The sequence below is a fragment of the Lupinus angustifolius genome, chromosome LG11 (genome assembly GCF_001865875.1).
Source record: "Lupinus angustifolius cultivar Tanjil chromosome LG11, LupAngTanjil_v1.0, whole genome shotgun sequence".
NCBI lineage: Eukaryota > Viridiplantae > Streptophyta > Magnoliopsida > Fabales > Fabaceae > Lupinus > Lupinus angustifolius.
This window is the reverse complement of record NC_032019.1, coordinates 31,356,167-31,374,229: the sequence shown is the minus strand read 5'-3', so window position 1 is coordinate 31,374,229 and position 18,063 is coordinate 31,356,167. Positions and strand designations below refer to the sequence as shown.

Sequence of the window (18,063 nt, the reverse complement as noted above, 5' to 3'; positions counted from 1 at the left end):
AGCATGTTATGAGGCATCACTTCAGTCGTCATGGTTGAGAAATTTTGTCACTGGGCTGCGGATTGTGGAAAGGATTGAAAGACCACTAAAGTTATACTGTGACAATAAATCAGCCGTGTTGTTCTCCAACAACAATAGGAGTTCGGCAAAGTCGAAACACATCGACATTAAGTTCCTAGTTGTTAAAGAGAAGGTACAAAGTGGACAGCTTTCCATAGAACACTTAGGCACTAACTCCATGATTGCGGATCCTCTCACAAAAGCTATCACACCCAAGGTCTTTCATGAGCATGCTGCTCACATTGGTGTTCTACGGTGTGAGGATATTTTGGTTCAGTGGGAGTTAGATTGTGCACAACTTTTATCATGTTCTATGTGATTTCAGTATTTTGTATGAATACTTTGTATTCAAACTTCAGTTGATTAATCATTCAGTTTGGTATTCTGTCATTATACTTTGTACAATAAGGTTTTATGTTATAGTTAAGGATCTCACTAAAGTTAATCCCAATTAAAGTTAATAAATTTAAATATATATAATTCATTAAATAAATTTAATAATAGATGCATCAAAATCCATCCTTTATATCCAATTGATATATCTATTTTGATGAATATCTAATTCATCCAAAATATAAACATTCACAACTCATTTGTTTTTCAATTTCTTTCATTATTTCAATTCTTACTTTTTTATATGTGCTTCCCATTAACACTTTGATTTATTATATCAATGTTAGAACATATGAATGAAGTTATATTAAAAATCTGTTCTTAAATATATATATATATATATTTATTAAAATATCACCCGTAGAAATGTTTGTAGCATGTTGCAAAAAAGTAATTCTTTAAAAAGTAAAAAATAAAAAGTGTTTCTTAGAAGAAAAAAAACATTTTTATTTAAAAAAGAACTTTAAAAGTGATTTTAGAAATGCTTTTGAAAAAAGATAATTGTATGCTTTTAGATCTATTAAAAAAATCTAATGAATATAATATTTATCCATTCAATCTATTAAAATAGATTCATGAATAAATAAAATTCACCCTTTAGATACGGATGAATTAGATAATTTAAAATATCATTTAATGAATTTATATAAATTGGTGAATAACTTTAATCAATTAATTAAGATCTAAATTCATCTACTTCATTTATTTGTCATTAATAATATAGATACTATATGGTAGAATATCTTTTTTGGCACTACCAAGAGTATTTCATCATCTTATGAGCACAAAATTAATCCTTTTGTGGTGTGTGACTACCCTTCTCAATAAGTGTCACTTTCAGGAATTGATCCCCTCACATCTTGGTCATTCTAGATATTTAACGGAGTCTTACACTATTATACCAACTCCTTATTGGTTGTACTGTGGAATATCTTGCACACATAAAATACGGGACCCCGTCTACTGTCTCACTTTTGTACCACTCCATGTAAAATTATAATTATTAAATATTTTTCTGGCTAATCATATTTTCTAGCACAAAGTTATAGGACAACAGATGTGATTCCATAAAATCCGCTGTGTACAGAAAAAACATAAAATACTCTAAAATGTTATGCGCACATACATTAACAGTTTTAATTACATTGAAAATTGAAAAGGCTTTACTTTTCATAAAAAACTCACATTTTCAATACCAAGGGCATTTTTTTAAAAGGAAAACACTAATAAGAATGTTTCTTTTCATTAGGGTGGTGATATACAGAGTGATTCGAAAATAAAATTGAAAATTGCTACAAAATAAACTGAAACCACAAAAATGAATATCGTTGTATGACGTTGGATTGTTTTTAAAAAAAATCATCAGTGTAGTTTGGTTTTGGGTTCCACCCATAGGAACCAGACCGAACTAATCCGTACAGAATTTATGGTGTTGGTGCCATAGTAGTTAAACTCGCGAGTTAACTCATAGGATCGGTAGATCTTACGAGTTTTCAAGAGTTAGCGAGTCACGTGCCTACTTTGAATGTGATGTCACCACTGCTATATCTGGACGAAGTCCAAAACTTTAAAGCAACATAAAAAATATACCATACCAGAAATTAATTTTCATGTGAAAGAAGTCCAAAAGTTTCTCTCATGTAAGTTTTCCTTCTCCATCTGCAACATACTTACTGTGTTCTTTGTGAAAATATTATAATTTATTTCTCTTATTTGAACAAAAACCATTAATGAAGATGAAGAAGTCAACGAAGATGATTATCTTGATATGCCCTTGAGTGATTTGATTTATTAGATATTAGGTTCTAATACTACTTGTTGGTATTTTTTGCTGCAAACACTTTAGTTGATTGTGTTGACATGTTAGTTTTGCAATTATATGAGACCCAATACTTTAAAATGAATATATTTTGATGTTGAAGTTTAAGTTTTATCAAGTGCTACTTGTTATTTATAGCAATAGAGAAAGCTGAAGTTTTTATTATTTTGTATATATGTATATATAAAAAAATCAATATTTGGTACGATCCGTGTTACGATCAACTATGGATGGTGCTACTATGGTGCTGTTGTTTTTTATTTTATCTGTTCTCTAGTGAATCCTAATATTTCAGTAGTTTATGTAAACTTGACAAAGTGTACTATTATTTTAGACATGTTTAAGAAATTTGAAGCATATTTAAAGTAGCGAGGAAGTTAGAATCTGTCTTATATGTTATTAATTTTGATACCAAAGATGAACAACTAGACAATAACAATAACAAATTCAGCATTTCTACATCACAAAGGCATTGGTCTAGTACTACAAGGCTCACTGGATCTCCAATTATCTTACTAGGCCAATGGTCAGAATTCAATTCCTATAAGCAACACTTCATCCACACACACCAAAAGGAATATTCCATTACGCATACGATGAAGAAATGCCCTTGGTTATACCAAAAAAACATTTAGCATTTCCACACATAATTCATGGGTAGATGATCAATAGTACTTACTAATGGTGTTTCCCGTCATGGAACTGAGCATTTTTTGAGGATTTGAAAGTCTCCAAAAATGCCTTAGCATTCTGCAACTCTTCCTTCTGCCTTGATTTGTCCCATTTGTGCTCAGCTGCCAATATTTGAATCACACGTGGTAATGCCCGCCGGGCTGCATCAGTGTCAAGGAAAGCGAGACGACTCCTCCTTGCAATGAAGTCGATAGCAGATTCACAGTACTCATGACGAGCACAGTAGGCCACCTCAGCCTCCAGAAAAGGGTAACCATGGGCAAGTCGCTTACCCAAATTTTCATTCTACATGCAAAATAAAGATTCAATCTAACTATACTGTAAACCACGAGACTGACTAAAGCTTGTATAAAATGCAAGACTGCACGCTAAGCCTGGTAGTCACTTTCATATTTTCTACATGCTCTTCACAAGATCCGTTTGAGTTTAATGCATGGGCAATGCAAAGGCCCACTTTAAGATGTGCTGAAATTTAATTTAATTATGAAGCATGGAGGTGGCAATGCTGGAATTTCTGACCAATTGGTCATAAAAGCTTTGATACTATGCCAAGAAAGTGTAAATTCCAATGTGTTGGAAATCCCATATTGGTAAAAAAAGATGTGTCAAGTAAAGATGTAAGAAGACTCAGATATATTGCAAGGTTTAAGTCAGGTGTGATGTCAAGTTCAATATTGTGGTTCCTTGCTTACCATTGATGGAGAACTCCTAGCTTTTAGGGCTCCCCTATGGTCCAACAAGAACTAGTTTTCTCCTAAAAGCTTTAACAGTTAGGTGAAGGCTGAAAATGATTTTTATATATCTAATAATCAAACCTTAGCCTACTATGGATGATAGAAATTATAAAATATACCCAAACAAACCTGAGCAATGGCAGCCACACGTTCAGCCAATGTTCCATATGCGCGAGACAAGTGCTTTGCTGCAGCACTGTCCATTATCCCAGGAACAATTTTACCCTTAGATGATAATTTCATGCGCATATACTGTTGAGTGAGAACTGTAAAGAAAGCAGGATCCCACCCTTCACCGCCAACAATCCGGAGATTGTTGGTCACACATCCATTTGAGGGAGTCAGCTTCCCTGACCTTATAGCAGCATTAACAGCATCTTCTGCCATGCTGAAGCACATTGTCATCAGAATAATACTCATGTTTAATAGGAACATTATGTGCTACAATGATGACGATACAACAACAATGAATAAAGCAGGAAAAGTTGAAAAGTAAATAAGAGAGTGTTTGTCTGAGATTATTTTGCAAAAAAGTCACTGTTTTTTGGAAAAAAACACTCATGGCATAATGAAACATATTTGGAATAAATTATTTCTATAATCAGAAATAACCAAACTTCCATGATCTACTTTGAGTAGCTTCAGATTATAATTGGTATTATAGAAGAAAGAGAAAGAAGTTACAAATCATGAAACACAATAAAAAATGTTTATTTTGATTTTAACCAAACACAAATAACTTTTGGTTTTACTTCAAAATCTAAAAAATTAAATCACATAATTAACACAATCTAAATCACGTATTTTTAGTAGTAAACAAGCAGGCCAATACTACTAGTTAAATGGAGTGATTGAATTGTCAATAGGATTAACAATATGGCTAGCCAGTGAAACAACATTAGAACGAATAAACTTCAACAGTTTCAGTTTTGTCCATTAAATAATTACCTGCGGTAGGTAGTCCACTTGCCACCAGTGATGGTGACCAAACCAGGGTGATCCTCAAAGACAACATGGTCCCTGGAGATGCTCTCAGTATTTTTAGCAGAAGGATCCATTGCTAATGGGCGAATGCCACTCCATGCAGAAAGAACATCAGTACGCCGAACCTAAATTTTCTCAGCATTATTTAGTCCCCAGTAGCAAACTGTGTAAAAGGGAGATGCATAAAGAAAAATAGATTTATTGGAAGTTCCCTAAATTATTTTCCTTGGATTTAATCAAAGATTTATAAGAGCAGACCTATTTATTAAAGGGGGGGGGGGGAAGTCGATGAATATATATGTAAAATACTGTTGTTTTTTTTGCCAAGATGGTCCAGAATATTTCCAAATAAGCAATATGCATGATGCATTAGATCATTTAATACTGAATTTTCAGCCAAAATAAAAATAAGAAGTTAAAAAGTCGCCTGTATTGGCAGGTATAGCATACTTTAACATTAAGGTAATCAGATATGGCATCCAATATAAACTGAATTTCATCTTCATGTGGTTCAGGAAGGAAAGTAATGGGGGTGTTGGAATCTGTAGTTCCAGCAACAGTTCGTCCCAGCCATGGCAGCATAAAAACAACACGACCATCCTTAGTTTTAGGAACAATCAAACCCATTCCAACGGGAGAATAATAATCGGGGAGTATGATATGTACACCACTGCTTGGACAGATCATATCTCTTGCATCTTTGTCAGCCATTTTCCTTACAGCATCACAAAATGGCCCAGCCGCATTTACAATTACTCTTGCATATGTATCAAACTCTTTGCCTGAGACAAGTAAAATAATAGATAGAACTAATTAACTATCAAACTAGTGAAATTCAAATTAGATACTTAATTCTCACAAATTAAGATGTGCACTACCACATCAGGCGGGAACATAGGACATATCCAATTATCTTGTTTATGCTACTGGTTTTTGGCATTTATGGGCAGTTTATTACTTTTTATCTAGAAAGTACTGGCAATAATCTGACTTTTAAGATTTTTTGGTTTTTTCTTCAGTGTTTTTTGTTTAAACTTATGGTGAGCCAACTTCTTCCACTCACCACAGGTTGGGATGGGTTGGAAAAAATTTAGCTACCAGCCTCTCCGCTTGCGGGGTAAGGCTATGTATATCTGTCCTCCCAAAACCCCACCAAGTGAGAGCCTCGTGCACTGAGTCGCTCTACTTGCTAAACTGAGCCAACCCAAACCAGGTAACTTTTCACTCAACCCGTGGTGAATTTTGACAGCCCTGCCTGTAAAATACACACTTTTTAAGTAACTGCATTCGTGTATGCATACCCCCCTCCCCAACCAACGGGTGTTGGTTCAAGTGGTACATGCTTGATTCCCCTTAAGCAAGGTCTCGGGTTTGAGTCTTGTGGATGGAAAAAATGTCCGCTGGGAGAGTTAGCCCCACATACCTGTGGATGTTCCCGACTCGGACAGGATTGCCTCCAGTGCGAGGATACCTATGTGAAACCAAAAAAAAAAAATACCCCCCTCCCCAAACACACGCAGACAACTTACTCATAATTCAATTCACATTAAATAGTATATTAAGTTCAATTTGATATAATTCACATGATAAATGAATCAAAATTATGCATAAAAACAACAACAAAATAAAATTAAAAAAACAGCTATACCTTTAAGGAGAAATTGCACTAACCTCCCCTAAGGTTTGCCTTAAGTATACTTGATACTCCTCTTGTTTCAAAATTTATACCGACCTCCTATGAGTTTTATGTGTTGATTGCACTTAACCCTAAAGGTAGGTCAGTGTAATTTCCTCTAATTATCCATTATACACAATGCAAAGTTCTATCGCTCTATAATGAATTTCACATAAAGTGGTAAAACCATTCAAATTGAAGGAAACCCAATGCAGTTTCTTTCGACTTCTAGCAAATGCTTCTTCAGATTGTGCATCTCTGACATAGAATGCCCAAGTGTCTTTATTTAGTCAAATATATTACACCTAGACCATGCTTGTTAACTTATCATCTCTAATAAACCAAAAAACTCAAAAATGTTAAAACATAGATGTCTCTATTAACAGTTAGGAATAAGAGGGCAATGTTACCAGTTAAATTGTCCCTAATCCGCGCACCAATTATCCGTTCACTAGCATCATCCTTCAGTAAGGATAACACTTCGGCATGGTTCAGCACCGCTGCACCAGCTAATGCAGCAGTGCAAGCCAATCCAACATTAAGTCGTGCATCATTCATCTGCCCATCATAATAAACAACTGTACCCCTCAGACTTCTGCCTTTTCCCTCCGTTGCCAGAGTGGGAAAGAGCTCCGTTGACTCCTTTGCAGAATAATATCTTGATAAGTGCAAGAGTCGTGCACCTGCGACCAAATCGTACATTTTCAAGCCAATCCAGTAGTAAACTACTTCAAACCAGTCAAAACACGGTGTCATGCAAGGCAAAGCATGGCATAGGTGCGGTGCATTGTCAATAACCTGTCTACGCTCCTCAAGTGCATGGAATACTAACTTCAATTGACCATAGTCAAGTTTAAAGACAGCTTTCTCCAAGTAGCGAACACCTAATATTTTACGCAATCAAATATTAGATCAACAAGTTCTTAATATTCAAAAAGGAGGAAAAGAAGACATAGAATGAACAAATCATTGCACGCTGTAATTAAAAATCTATGGCTGTTCAGTATCTTCAGTGTTAAGATGAAGGTTGGACTTTATTAATCTTATGCTAAACTACTCAAGCCTCCAAGTCACAGAAGCAGCTAGCCTAACAATCCTTGACTTCTGCATTTAAATTTAAAGTTCCCAAAATTTATGCTGAACATATTGAAGGGAATTGGTTAATAATATTTCCTTTTGTGAATAATGAAGACACAATTAGTTTGTAAGTAGTTTAACTGTAACTTACTGTATATAGAAGGCTTCCGTTAAGTTAGTTACTTAGCTTTTCTTTGGCACCAAAATGTGCTAGCCCAATATTAATGTGTGTAAGCACAATTGTAGTTCAGAAATCTATTAGAAATGCAATTCACTTATTTGTTTAATTGTTTTAGAACAGTTTTTAAGTTCAGTAACTTCATATCACATGTTATCTTTCCCTTGCAAAAGGTATTTAAAGATTATATTTTTCATATAATTCTGCATGCCCTCCAGATTTCCACAACATTTTCTGCATGTTCTGTTACAACCATGGTATGTGCTCTTTATCCAAGCCAGTTATTGTTAAGAGTTAAGTTCTATATTAGTTGAGCTCACTTTTTCAAATGGAGTTAAACTCAATTATTCTAAAATAGTACTAGAGATCATCCCAAAGTTCAGTCAGACGGTCACCCACAGATATCCAGCCCTACAAACTTCACTCTCTAGATGTCTAGTCCGAAGGCGAGTGAGTGCATAAGAGTTAAGTAAGTCTCACATCATTTGACTACATTCGGAAAGAAATTTATGATGACTTTGACAATATATGAGATAGCTTTACAAGCATACAAAATTAAATATGATTAAAGAAGAAACTATTGAGATATCATATCATCACATGGAAGAACACTTGAAAATCAACACACGCATAAACATTGTTCTTAAATAAATACAAAATAGAAAAAAACACTTGTAGTGAAAACTTGATTCAACATGAAATTTGATAGATTCATAGGTGATTGAGCAAAATTAGTGAAACATGTTTTTAACTTCGATATCTCAACATTTTATACCTCCATGGATGAGTTTCGTGGAACGGGAGGAACTTCCGGAAGAGAAATCCTCTCTCTCAACGAGACCGACTCGGAGTCCTCGGGTCACAGCGTCTAGCGCCACGCCGGAACCCGTGGCTCCGCCGCCGATGACGAGGACGTCGAGAGGGTTGGCCGTGCTTGTGCCGATCAGCGACGATCGCTGGACTTCTCTCGAGGGGACAGCGGCGAAGGGATCATGTATCTTCTGCTGGACAGAGGCGAGGTGAGAACCTCCTCCATCGGAGACGGAGATTGGAGAGTGAAGTAGGATTGCGCCGCCGCATACGGCGGCGGCTGCTCCGACAACGGTGCCGAGTCGCCTCAGGCGAGTGGTGGCTGTCATTGAAAGGAGGGAGATAGTGAAATGAAGAGAGAGGACTGAACCTTGTTTTACGCTTTTTGTAAGAGTTTTAGTTTTTTACCCGATGATATGCAAGAGTTTTAGTTTTTTACCCGATGATATGCAAGAGTTTTAGTTTGGAAAAAAGTAAGGAATTTCTTGGTGAAGTCAGCTATTCCTATTTCCGAATCACATTTGAAGTTTTTTGAAAAGTTATAAAATTCCTCCAATTTTTATGGTTTGTGCAAATAGTCCTCCAAGTTAGACATGGATAAGTAAGCTCAGGACATCTCGAGATCAAGATTGGTCAACAAATGACATAGTTTTTCGGACAAATCCAAATGATACTACATAGGATCACAATATTCTATCATCCATTTGTCACGATGAATGCATAGAATTGTTACGCCGCCTGAACAATACAGATCTCTACCATAGTTGCATATCATATACACTATGTGCCACTTTTTGGTAGACGACAAAGACATGCCTAAAATACGGTAGACTATTAACTATTAAGGCATCAATGATTACTGGAGATAATCCTTGAACTAAGGGTGAGCAGGACTCGACCCTACCCGTTCAACTGAACGACTTGATCATGATCGGGCCCAAATATGGTCGGGCCTAGGGCCGAGTTCGAGTTCAAAAAATAGACTTGGTCAATATTTAGGGTCGGGTAGGGACAAAATATGACCCGACTCGTCCTATGGCCACTCACTCACTCAACATGCTTGTATGTGTTTCTACTCAAATATGTACAGCGTAATAATGATACATTTTGATCAAAAGTATCATTGATTCTATAATTTTTCATCATATATACATGATTAATAATAATATATATGCATATATCATTTTATATGTCAAATTACATATTCATAATAATAAATAATATTGAAAAGTCTTTATCTAAAATGAATGTGCATTATATTAAATTGGGTCTAGGGATGGATCGGGTTTAAAGTCTGACACAATCGATATTTAAGGTCGGGATAGCTTCGGGACAGATATTTATAGCCAGGTAAGGACAAGTCTTAACCTGTCCCAACCCGACCGATGCTCACCCTACCTAGAATTATGCTTGAATATCTAAATTATTATAGAAGTGCCCTACTTTCCCTAGAAACTAGCTAGACAAAACGTGTAAACTTATGCAAAAATGTGTTGTTAATGCACAAGCTCTTTGAGCTTTCATCCACCCCAAAATTGTAAGTATAAATAGGTAGATGTTATTGTATATATATCATCATCTAATACAAATATAATCTATAACTCCACTTAAGGAAGAATAAAAGTGAGAGTCATATAGGGCAAGGCACCGGTGTAAGTTTTCTCCTTGAGTAATAAACGTTTTTGTTTTAACAAGTGGTATTAGAGTAGGTGATCCAAGTCCTGCTAGTTCGAGTGCTCGTGTACGGTCAAGGATCGTGATAAGTGGAGATCTTGCAATTGTACAGTCTGAGACTGTGATAAATATTGGTCAGGGACCAAGTTGAATTTGGTTAAGTGCTAATAATAACCAATTTTGATGGCAGATCTCGCATTTTCGTCGAACATGATGGAGAAACTCAACAATAGTAATTATGACATGCGGAGCTCTCGAATGAAGTTCTATTTGCTCAGACAAGATCTTTGGGTGTTGTTGGTGGCATGGAGACAACTGCACCAACGAACGATGAGGATAAAAGGAAGTGGAAGATTAAAGATGGAAATGTGATGTATGTATTGTCTGTAACCATAGAGGACGAGTTCTTTCAAAAGATCAAGGACTTGACAACACCAAAGGAGGCCTGAGATACCTTAGCGATATTGTTTGCTAGGAAGAGCGATGCTAAGTTACAGCTATTGGAGAACGAGTTGATGTCTCTCAGACAAGGAGATATGGCGGTAAGTTATTACTTTACTAAAGTAAAATCTATTTGTAATGAGATTGCAAAGTTAAATTCAGAAGGAGCAATCTCCGAAGCAAGAAAATGGGGATCTTTATTTTTGGATTGAATCCAAAATATAAAAGTATTATTACTGCCGTTTGAGGATGGGCTAAGGAACCTATATTGACAGATTTGGAGAGTATCTTAGCAAACCAAGAAGCTTTAGATAATCAAATGTCTAAAGTTTCTATTAATTGGAGGATAAAGTTCTCTTTAGTAAAAGGGGGCACCTAGAGAAAACAAAGCTCATGCAAAATTTAATGACATGGGAGAATGCTCAAGGAGAAGACAAGACTTGCAGAGGATGCTAGAATGGAGGAGGTCCACAACAAGGGGGAGCTAGACAACCCTGATATAAGATGATTCAGAAGAGCATAAGTACCACAAGAAGAATGAACAATGTTATCATTATGGAAGAATAAGTCATTTTGCTAGAGACTGTTGGTTCAGAAAGACTGAAGGAAATCTCACCACCTCCGACCAGAAGAATGAAAATGAAGAAGAATGTGACCTTGAGGCACCAATTGAAAGGAGACTATTCCAAATTAGAGGAAATAGCAACTTCATGCTTTACAGAGGCAGAAAAGATTGTTCTTGTCATGACAGGTGGTAAGTCAATCAACTACAAGAATGATTGGATTATTGATTCTGGTTGTGCTAACCATATGGCATGAGATGATAAGAATTTGTCAAGAAAGACATAATACAAAGGAAAACGAATGGTGGTGACCGATGACAACTCCAAGTTACCAATCACACATTTTGGTGAAACCAAAGTAATTCCTCGCTATAGTTCTCATCCATTACAATTACAGAATGTGTATAATGTGCTAGAGATGAGGAAAAAATTATTGTCAGTGTCTCAACTTACAACTTCAGGAAATTATAGTGTTTGGACCGAATAATGTCAAGGTTTACAAGAATTTGAAGTTGAGTGGGATGCCAATTATGAAGGGACGACGACTTGAGTCGGAGTATGTAATGTCAGTAGAAATAACATGCATAGACAAAACAAGGAAGAATGAAATTGATGATTTATGGCATGCCCATTTAGGACACATGAACTACGAGAAGCTCAAGGAGATGAGCAAAAAGTCATTACTAAAATTTCTTCCTCAACTTGAAGCACGCGATGAATCTATGTGTGTTGGTTGTCAGTATGGTAAGGCAAACCAACTTCCATTTGATGATTCAAAGTTCCAGTCAAAGATGCCGCTTCAATTAGTTTACTCAGATGTGTTTGGATCAATAAAGCAACCATCCGTGAGTGGACATCGTTATATGATTACTTTCATCGATGATTATTCAAGATGTGTGTGGGCATATTTCATGAAAGAAAAATCAGAAGCTCTAGAGAAGTTTAAAGAGTTCAAGTGTCATGCAGAAAGTGAGACACAACTGAAAATTCAGTGTTTACGTATTGAAAATGGAGGGGAGTATACCTTGCATCAGTTTTATAACTTCTTGAGTGAGAACATTATACGCAGATAATTAACGTGTCTATACACATCACAACAAAATGGAGTTACTGAAAAAAATTTGACATCTAACTGAGATATGCAGACGTATGCTCCATGCTAAAAATGTGCCTACTAAATTTTGGGCAGAAAGCATGATGACTGCAATGTATGTAACCAATAGCTTACCTCAAGCAAGACTTGGATCCATCACGCCTTTTGAAAAACTATGGAAGACTAGACTCGTAGTAAGTCACTTTCGTGTATTTGGATGTGTTTTCTATGTATTTGTTCCTGACGATTTATGTAGCAAGTTCGAAAAAAAAGCAACATGCTGCATATTTGTGGGTTATGACAATGAGCGGAAAGGATGGAAGTGTTGTGATCTAACAATAAGACGCTAATATATCTCTTGTAATGTGGTGTTCGATGAAGCAACGTCATGGTGGTCTCCATAGGTAATATTGCAACCAGCTATGAAGGAGACATATGAGAATATACAAAAACAAATGGATGAACAAATAATAGCTAAGGAAGTGCAGTCGTCACAAAATGAAATGGTTGGCGTTGAACCACCTATCCATAAAGTCGTTGCAGATTAGGGAAAAAGTCATTAGCGAACAGGAGTACACATCAAATCTATAGAAGAAGATAGACCAAGCCAAATAGAGGATTTGGAGGAATAGACCTCTCAACCTCAACCATGGAGGTCCACAAGAATTCGGAAGCCAAATCCAAAATACTCAAATATAACTCTAGTAGAAACAACAAGTTCAATATTGCCATAAAAGAAAATAATCACTGAGAGGAGTATTAAGGCATCAATGACGATCCAAAATAATCCTAGAATTATGCTTGAATATCTAGATTATTAAAGAAGTGCCATACTTTGCCTAGACACTAGCTAGACGAAATGTGTAAGCTTATACAAAAATGTGCCAAGTATAAATAGGTAGATGACTTCGTATATATATCATGCAAGAAAAGGCAAGCAACTAGTAGAAATATAATCTATAGCTCCACTTAAGAAGAATATAAGTCAATTGTCTATTGAGTAATAAAAGTTTTTGTTTCAACGCAGACTATAAGTCAACTATTCACAGAATACAGATCTGTCAAAGTTATCAAACATGGATAAAAGAACTCATGTTTGTGTGAGACAGACAGAATATGACAAGATGTCCGGCCATGCCAACAACATTTACCAAAGAATATTTGATATCATTCTCAACTATAAACAGGGAACATCCCTCATAATGAAGATATTTTAATACTCTCTATTACTCTTGTATTATACACTCTACTAATCATAAATCTCTATCATATACTAACTTGAGTGTCAGAGCATATTTTCAGGTATCCACTCAATGATTCCCAGACAAATAACTCAGACGATGTATAGAAGATCTCTCACCTGAAACTTACCCTTCCAGACTAATTATTTACATACCAAAGAACAATGAGTTATTCTCCTAAGCTCAAATAAACTCTACCATATACCCCTAAGTAGTATGCATTGTTTTATTTTTGGATAAAACGGAGCAGTAATCTATGTTTTGGTGAAAGTTTTATTTACTTGTAATATCTATGCTTTACTTTTAAACTGCTAAGGTATCCAACAAACGGAGATGGTTTTGGAAGTGGTAGAAATGGTGGTTCAGACCGATACCCACAAAATGGTCATAGCAAAGATAGAGGCGATGATCGCCTAGGTGGTCCAGGCGGAGCTGCCGCTGATCGATATGGTGGTGGAATGCCACTAAGACATGAAGGAAGGAATTATAGGAGCAGCAGGCCTGGTCCTTATGATCCTCCCAGTAGGGGTGCTCGTCCATCTTCATTTGATCATTACTGATCGTTTCCTTTGGTGAAGTTTATGTGATATCCACGTGCAAAAGACACACTGGATGTAGATTTTTTTTAGACATATGGACCTAGTTTTCTCTACATGGGATATGGAAGTTTCGTTGAACAACTAGTTTTGTAGTTTCATATATAGATTATGAGTTGGGTTGTTTATATCATATTTCTGAGCTTGCAAATCTCTGCTGAGTTATTTCCTATTTGGGTTGCAGGCGAGTATTTATAAATATTATTGATTATTGATATCCCCACATATGCATTACAAAAATTTAAAGGGCCTATTAGAGTAAAATAATGTATGTACACATCCCTCCATAACATAATGTTGTTCCCGTTGCTTGTAATGACACAAAATAATACTTACTGGCTGAGTCACGACCAGACCGCTCTCTTTAAGGCGTTTCGTGGCACTGCCCAAAATGTACAGACTATCAACCACGCCGTCCTTAGGATAAAACAACTCAGATCTCTGTTATCGAATTCTTACTGCACTGTAAGAACCATCTTGAATACACCCACCACAATATGGCTACCAATGCCAATTCTCGGAATTACCCACAATATGGGTACCCGTGCCAATTCTCTTCCCACAATACTGAGTACTAGTGTCAGTTCTCGAAATGCCCACAATATGGGTACCCGTGCCAATTCTTTCCCCAAATACTGACTACCAGTGTCAGTTCTCGAAATTCCCACAATATGGCTGTCTGTGCCATTTCTTAGTGCCATAGAAAGAAAGGGGAGAAGTTTGCCAGAAATGCATCAGCGGAAAATATGAGGGAGAAAGAAAAAGTTGAATGAAAAGCGCATTCAACTTGGGGCAAGAAAATATGTAGGGATGATGCTTCTATTTATAAAATGAGATTTTTTCCATGTTCCTAGTTTCTCCAATGTGGGACTTGGCAGTTGTTTTCTTTCAAAACTCTTCCATGTGGGACTTGAAATTTTTTAGATTTCACACCCACAATCAAGTTCCAACAATCCCCAACTTGAAATTAAAAAACGATTTCCGAGAATATTTGTGGTCTCAATAAGATTGTGCATAAACAAAGGTGTCATGCGACTTGAACCTTTGCATAGTTAATAAGATCCAGATTTTACTAGAGTGACTCGTAGTCTTAAACTCTATCTCTAGCATCAAACCACACACAACCTTTTCAAAGGTGTATTCTGTAAAGCCCGTGCGTTAAAGGCCATGCACGTCTATCCCAATATAGTGAACGCTCTAGAAATTTATGCCCCTAAATTAAGCGGCCCCCACTTCCACATTCGCACATGTGAGTCTATCAAGAGTACTCCTGTAGCCTAGGTACTTCACTCCAATTGGAGTATAGATCTCATTAAGAGTTTTAACTCATCCTTATATATGCTACACGAATCATGCTTCTCATAATTTTATAGCATGTTCATTCTCATATCACTTCACAACTTGTTATTACCCATTGAACCTATTTCTTGGGATCTCCAGTCAGTTAGGTCGGGTTACCATCATGAGTGATACTCGTTCTAAGGGCAATAGTCCCATATTCTTAGAAGTATTGTGGACTTTCTCTCTAGCTAGTCCTTTCGTCAAAGGATCTGCTAAGTTATTCTCAGTGCGTACATGATCCACTCTAACAGCTCCTGTAGAGAGTAACTCTCTAATGGTGCTGCACTTACGACGAACTTGTCGTTTCTTACCGTTATAAAAGCGGTTCTCAATTTTTGCCTTAGTTGTGATACTATCACAATTGATCAACACAACTGATATATGTTTTTCCCATAGGGGAATCTCTGCAAAGCAAACTTCTCACCTAACTTGTTTCTTCATTAGCTGTTGCTAATGCTATCATCTCAACTTCCATAGTGGATTGAGATAACATATTTTATTTCTTATTTTTCATTAGTTGTTACTAATGCTATCATCTCAACTTCCACAGTGAATTGAGCTAACATAGTCTGATTCTTTTTAGACTCTAGATAGTCCATCTCATCATTTATGACTTCTCGCCACAAATCAACATCTAAAGAAAACAAAACTTCTTGGAAAGTTGATGGATTATCCTCCAATATATAGACCATATAATCAGGTCTATAGTCTCTAATAATTATATCTCTCTTACTTCTTATAGGTTCTATTTCAAACCTTTCATTTTCTATCATTATCTGTAATCACAAGTATGTGACTAGTTGATGTGCCCCCACTAATTCTCAATTTAAAAAGGAATTTCTTCTCATTAAAGTCAACATCGTTAGACTCAATGATCATTTTGTGTTAAGGTCGTAATGCCTATACACAATACTGTTTATATCATACCCAATGAATATATATTCATAGGCTCTCATAGGCTCTGTGAGTTTAACTCTCTAGGGTCATACCATCAGAAATGATTTCATGAGCAATTCTATGTATCTCATAAGACTGTGACTCTACTGATTTATTATCAGTCATTTGATACTTGGGGTAATTGTAACATCATATATATTTTTTCTTAACTTTCTCAATATCATATTTCTTTATTTCTCAAGTGCATACCAAATAATTTGGCAGACATATATGAGTTATAGTAATTATAGAGATCCTCTAACAACTCCTTCAAAATGAAGTTCTTACATAAGTAATAACTTTCATTCCAGAGAGCTATTTCAATAGCCAGTTTATCCCTTTCATCTTTTTCAGCCTCATCCATCAAACCTAAATGGCTTGTTCAGGTCATAGTTGTTCGGACCAGTAATATTATCTACGAATGTCATTGTAGTCGAAACGTCTTAAAATTGTTGTTACCGTAGCTTTTAGCAATTCTAAATGGCATGAAATAATACTTATTGGCTGAGTCACAAACATTGTAGTCGAAACGTCTTAAAATTGTTATTCCTGTTGCTTACAACAATTATAAATGACACGAAATAATACTTACTGGCTGAGTCATGACCAAGTCGCTCTCTTTAAGACGTTTCGTGGCATTGCCCTAACTGTACAAGCACACTATCAACCACGCCGTCCCGAGAATAAAACAACCCAGAGTTCTGTTATCAAATTCTTGCACTGTAAGAACCGATCTCGAATACACCCACCACAATATGGCTACCAGTGCCAATTCTCGGCACACACATTATGACTATCATGCCAATTCTCTTCCCACAATACTGGCTACCAGTGTCAGTTCTCATAATGCCTACAATATGGCTACTGTGAAGAAGATCTTTGCTCCTGACCTTGGCAAGGTTTTGATGAAGACACCAACATCACCAAAAAGAAGAAAATGAAGAATACTTATGAAGACAAATAAGATTAAAGCTTCAAGATAATTAGATTAAGTCTCTGTAGGTACTTCTATCCGAAAACTCTTAAATGTACAAAGTAGTAATGCTCAAACTATTTTTAAAGAAAGTTGAAACACTTTAAAAATACTAAAAACATTTTTCAAAAATAGTGTGTAACGGGTTACTTCATCTAAGTAACAGGTTACGTGTGTGAGAAAAGAGTTATCCAACTTAAAACTGTTCAGAGTAATCCATTACTGTCTTTGAGTAACAGATTACCAGTTTTGAAAAGTTGAGTAACCGATTACCCAATTTGATGTAATCGATTACTCTAAATTAATTTTAAATGAACAATAGAAAGAGAGTTTGGGTAATCGATTACCCACTATCAGCAATCGATTACTGAGAGCTGTTGCATGAGATTTCAGATTTCAAAATGAAATGTTTTCACTCCAAACGAAATCTCTTCACTTCAAACAACTCCTACACTTTCAGAAAGGCACTATGGGTGTTTGAAAAGTCTATATAAAGACTCTAACTCTCACAACACAAATACATAATAATATACAACAACACACACTCTTATACAATTTCCAAAAGCTCTTAAACTTATTCTGAAGTTATTATCTATACTCTTTGCAACTTGCACTCAAACTTTCAAAGTCATTTTCTGAAGTTGCTTAGAAGTGTTTAAAAGTCTTCCAAAGAGCATTATTACTTGGTATACATAAAGAGTTGATTGGATTGCAATTTATACTACTTTCATACTTGTAAAGGCAATCTGCCATTGTTGTACATTCTTCAATATTGTTGCAGA

The 18,063-nt window shown here is 35.9% G+C and overlaps 1 protein-coding gene across 1 annotated transcript in view; it reads right to left on the bottom strand.

Annotated features, from left to right (window-relative positions):
* Nucleotides 1-8,838, bottom strand: part of LOC109361277 (glycerol-3-phosphate dehydrogenase SDP6, mitochondrial-like) — a 14,940-nt gene extending 6,102 nt beyond the window's left edge. Inside the window, exons 1-6 of the mRNA XM_019606679.1 lie at nucleotides 8,389-8,838; nucleotides 6,769-7,242; nucleotides 5,134-5,465; nucleotides 4,648-4,808; nucleotides 3,829-4,087; nucleotides 2,948-3,250 (exon numbers count right to left, since the gene is read on the bottom strand). Of these exons, the coding sequence (XP_019462224.1) occupies nucleotides 2,951-3,250; nucleotides 3,829-4,087; nucleotides 4,648-4,808; nucleotides 5,134-5,465; nucleotides 6,769-7,242; nucleotides 8,389-8,752 (1,890 nt within the window). The 5' untranslated portion in view covers nucleotides 8,753-8,838 and the 3' untranslated portion in view covers nucleotides 2,948-2,950. The remainder of the gene's footprint in view (nucleotides 1-2,947; nucleotides 3,251-3,828; nucleotides 4,088-4,647; nucleotides 4,809-5,133; nucleotides 5,466-6,768; nucleotides 7,243-8,388) is intronic.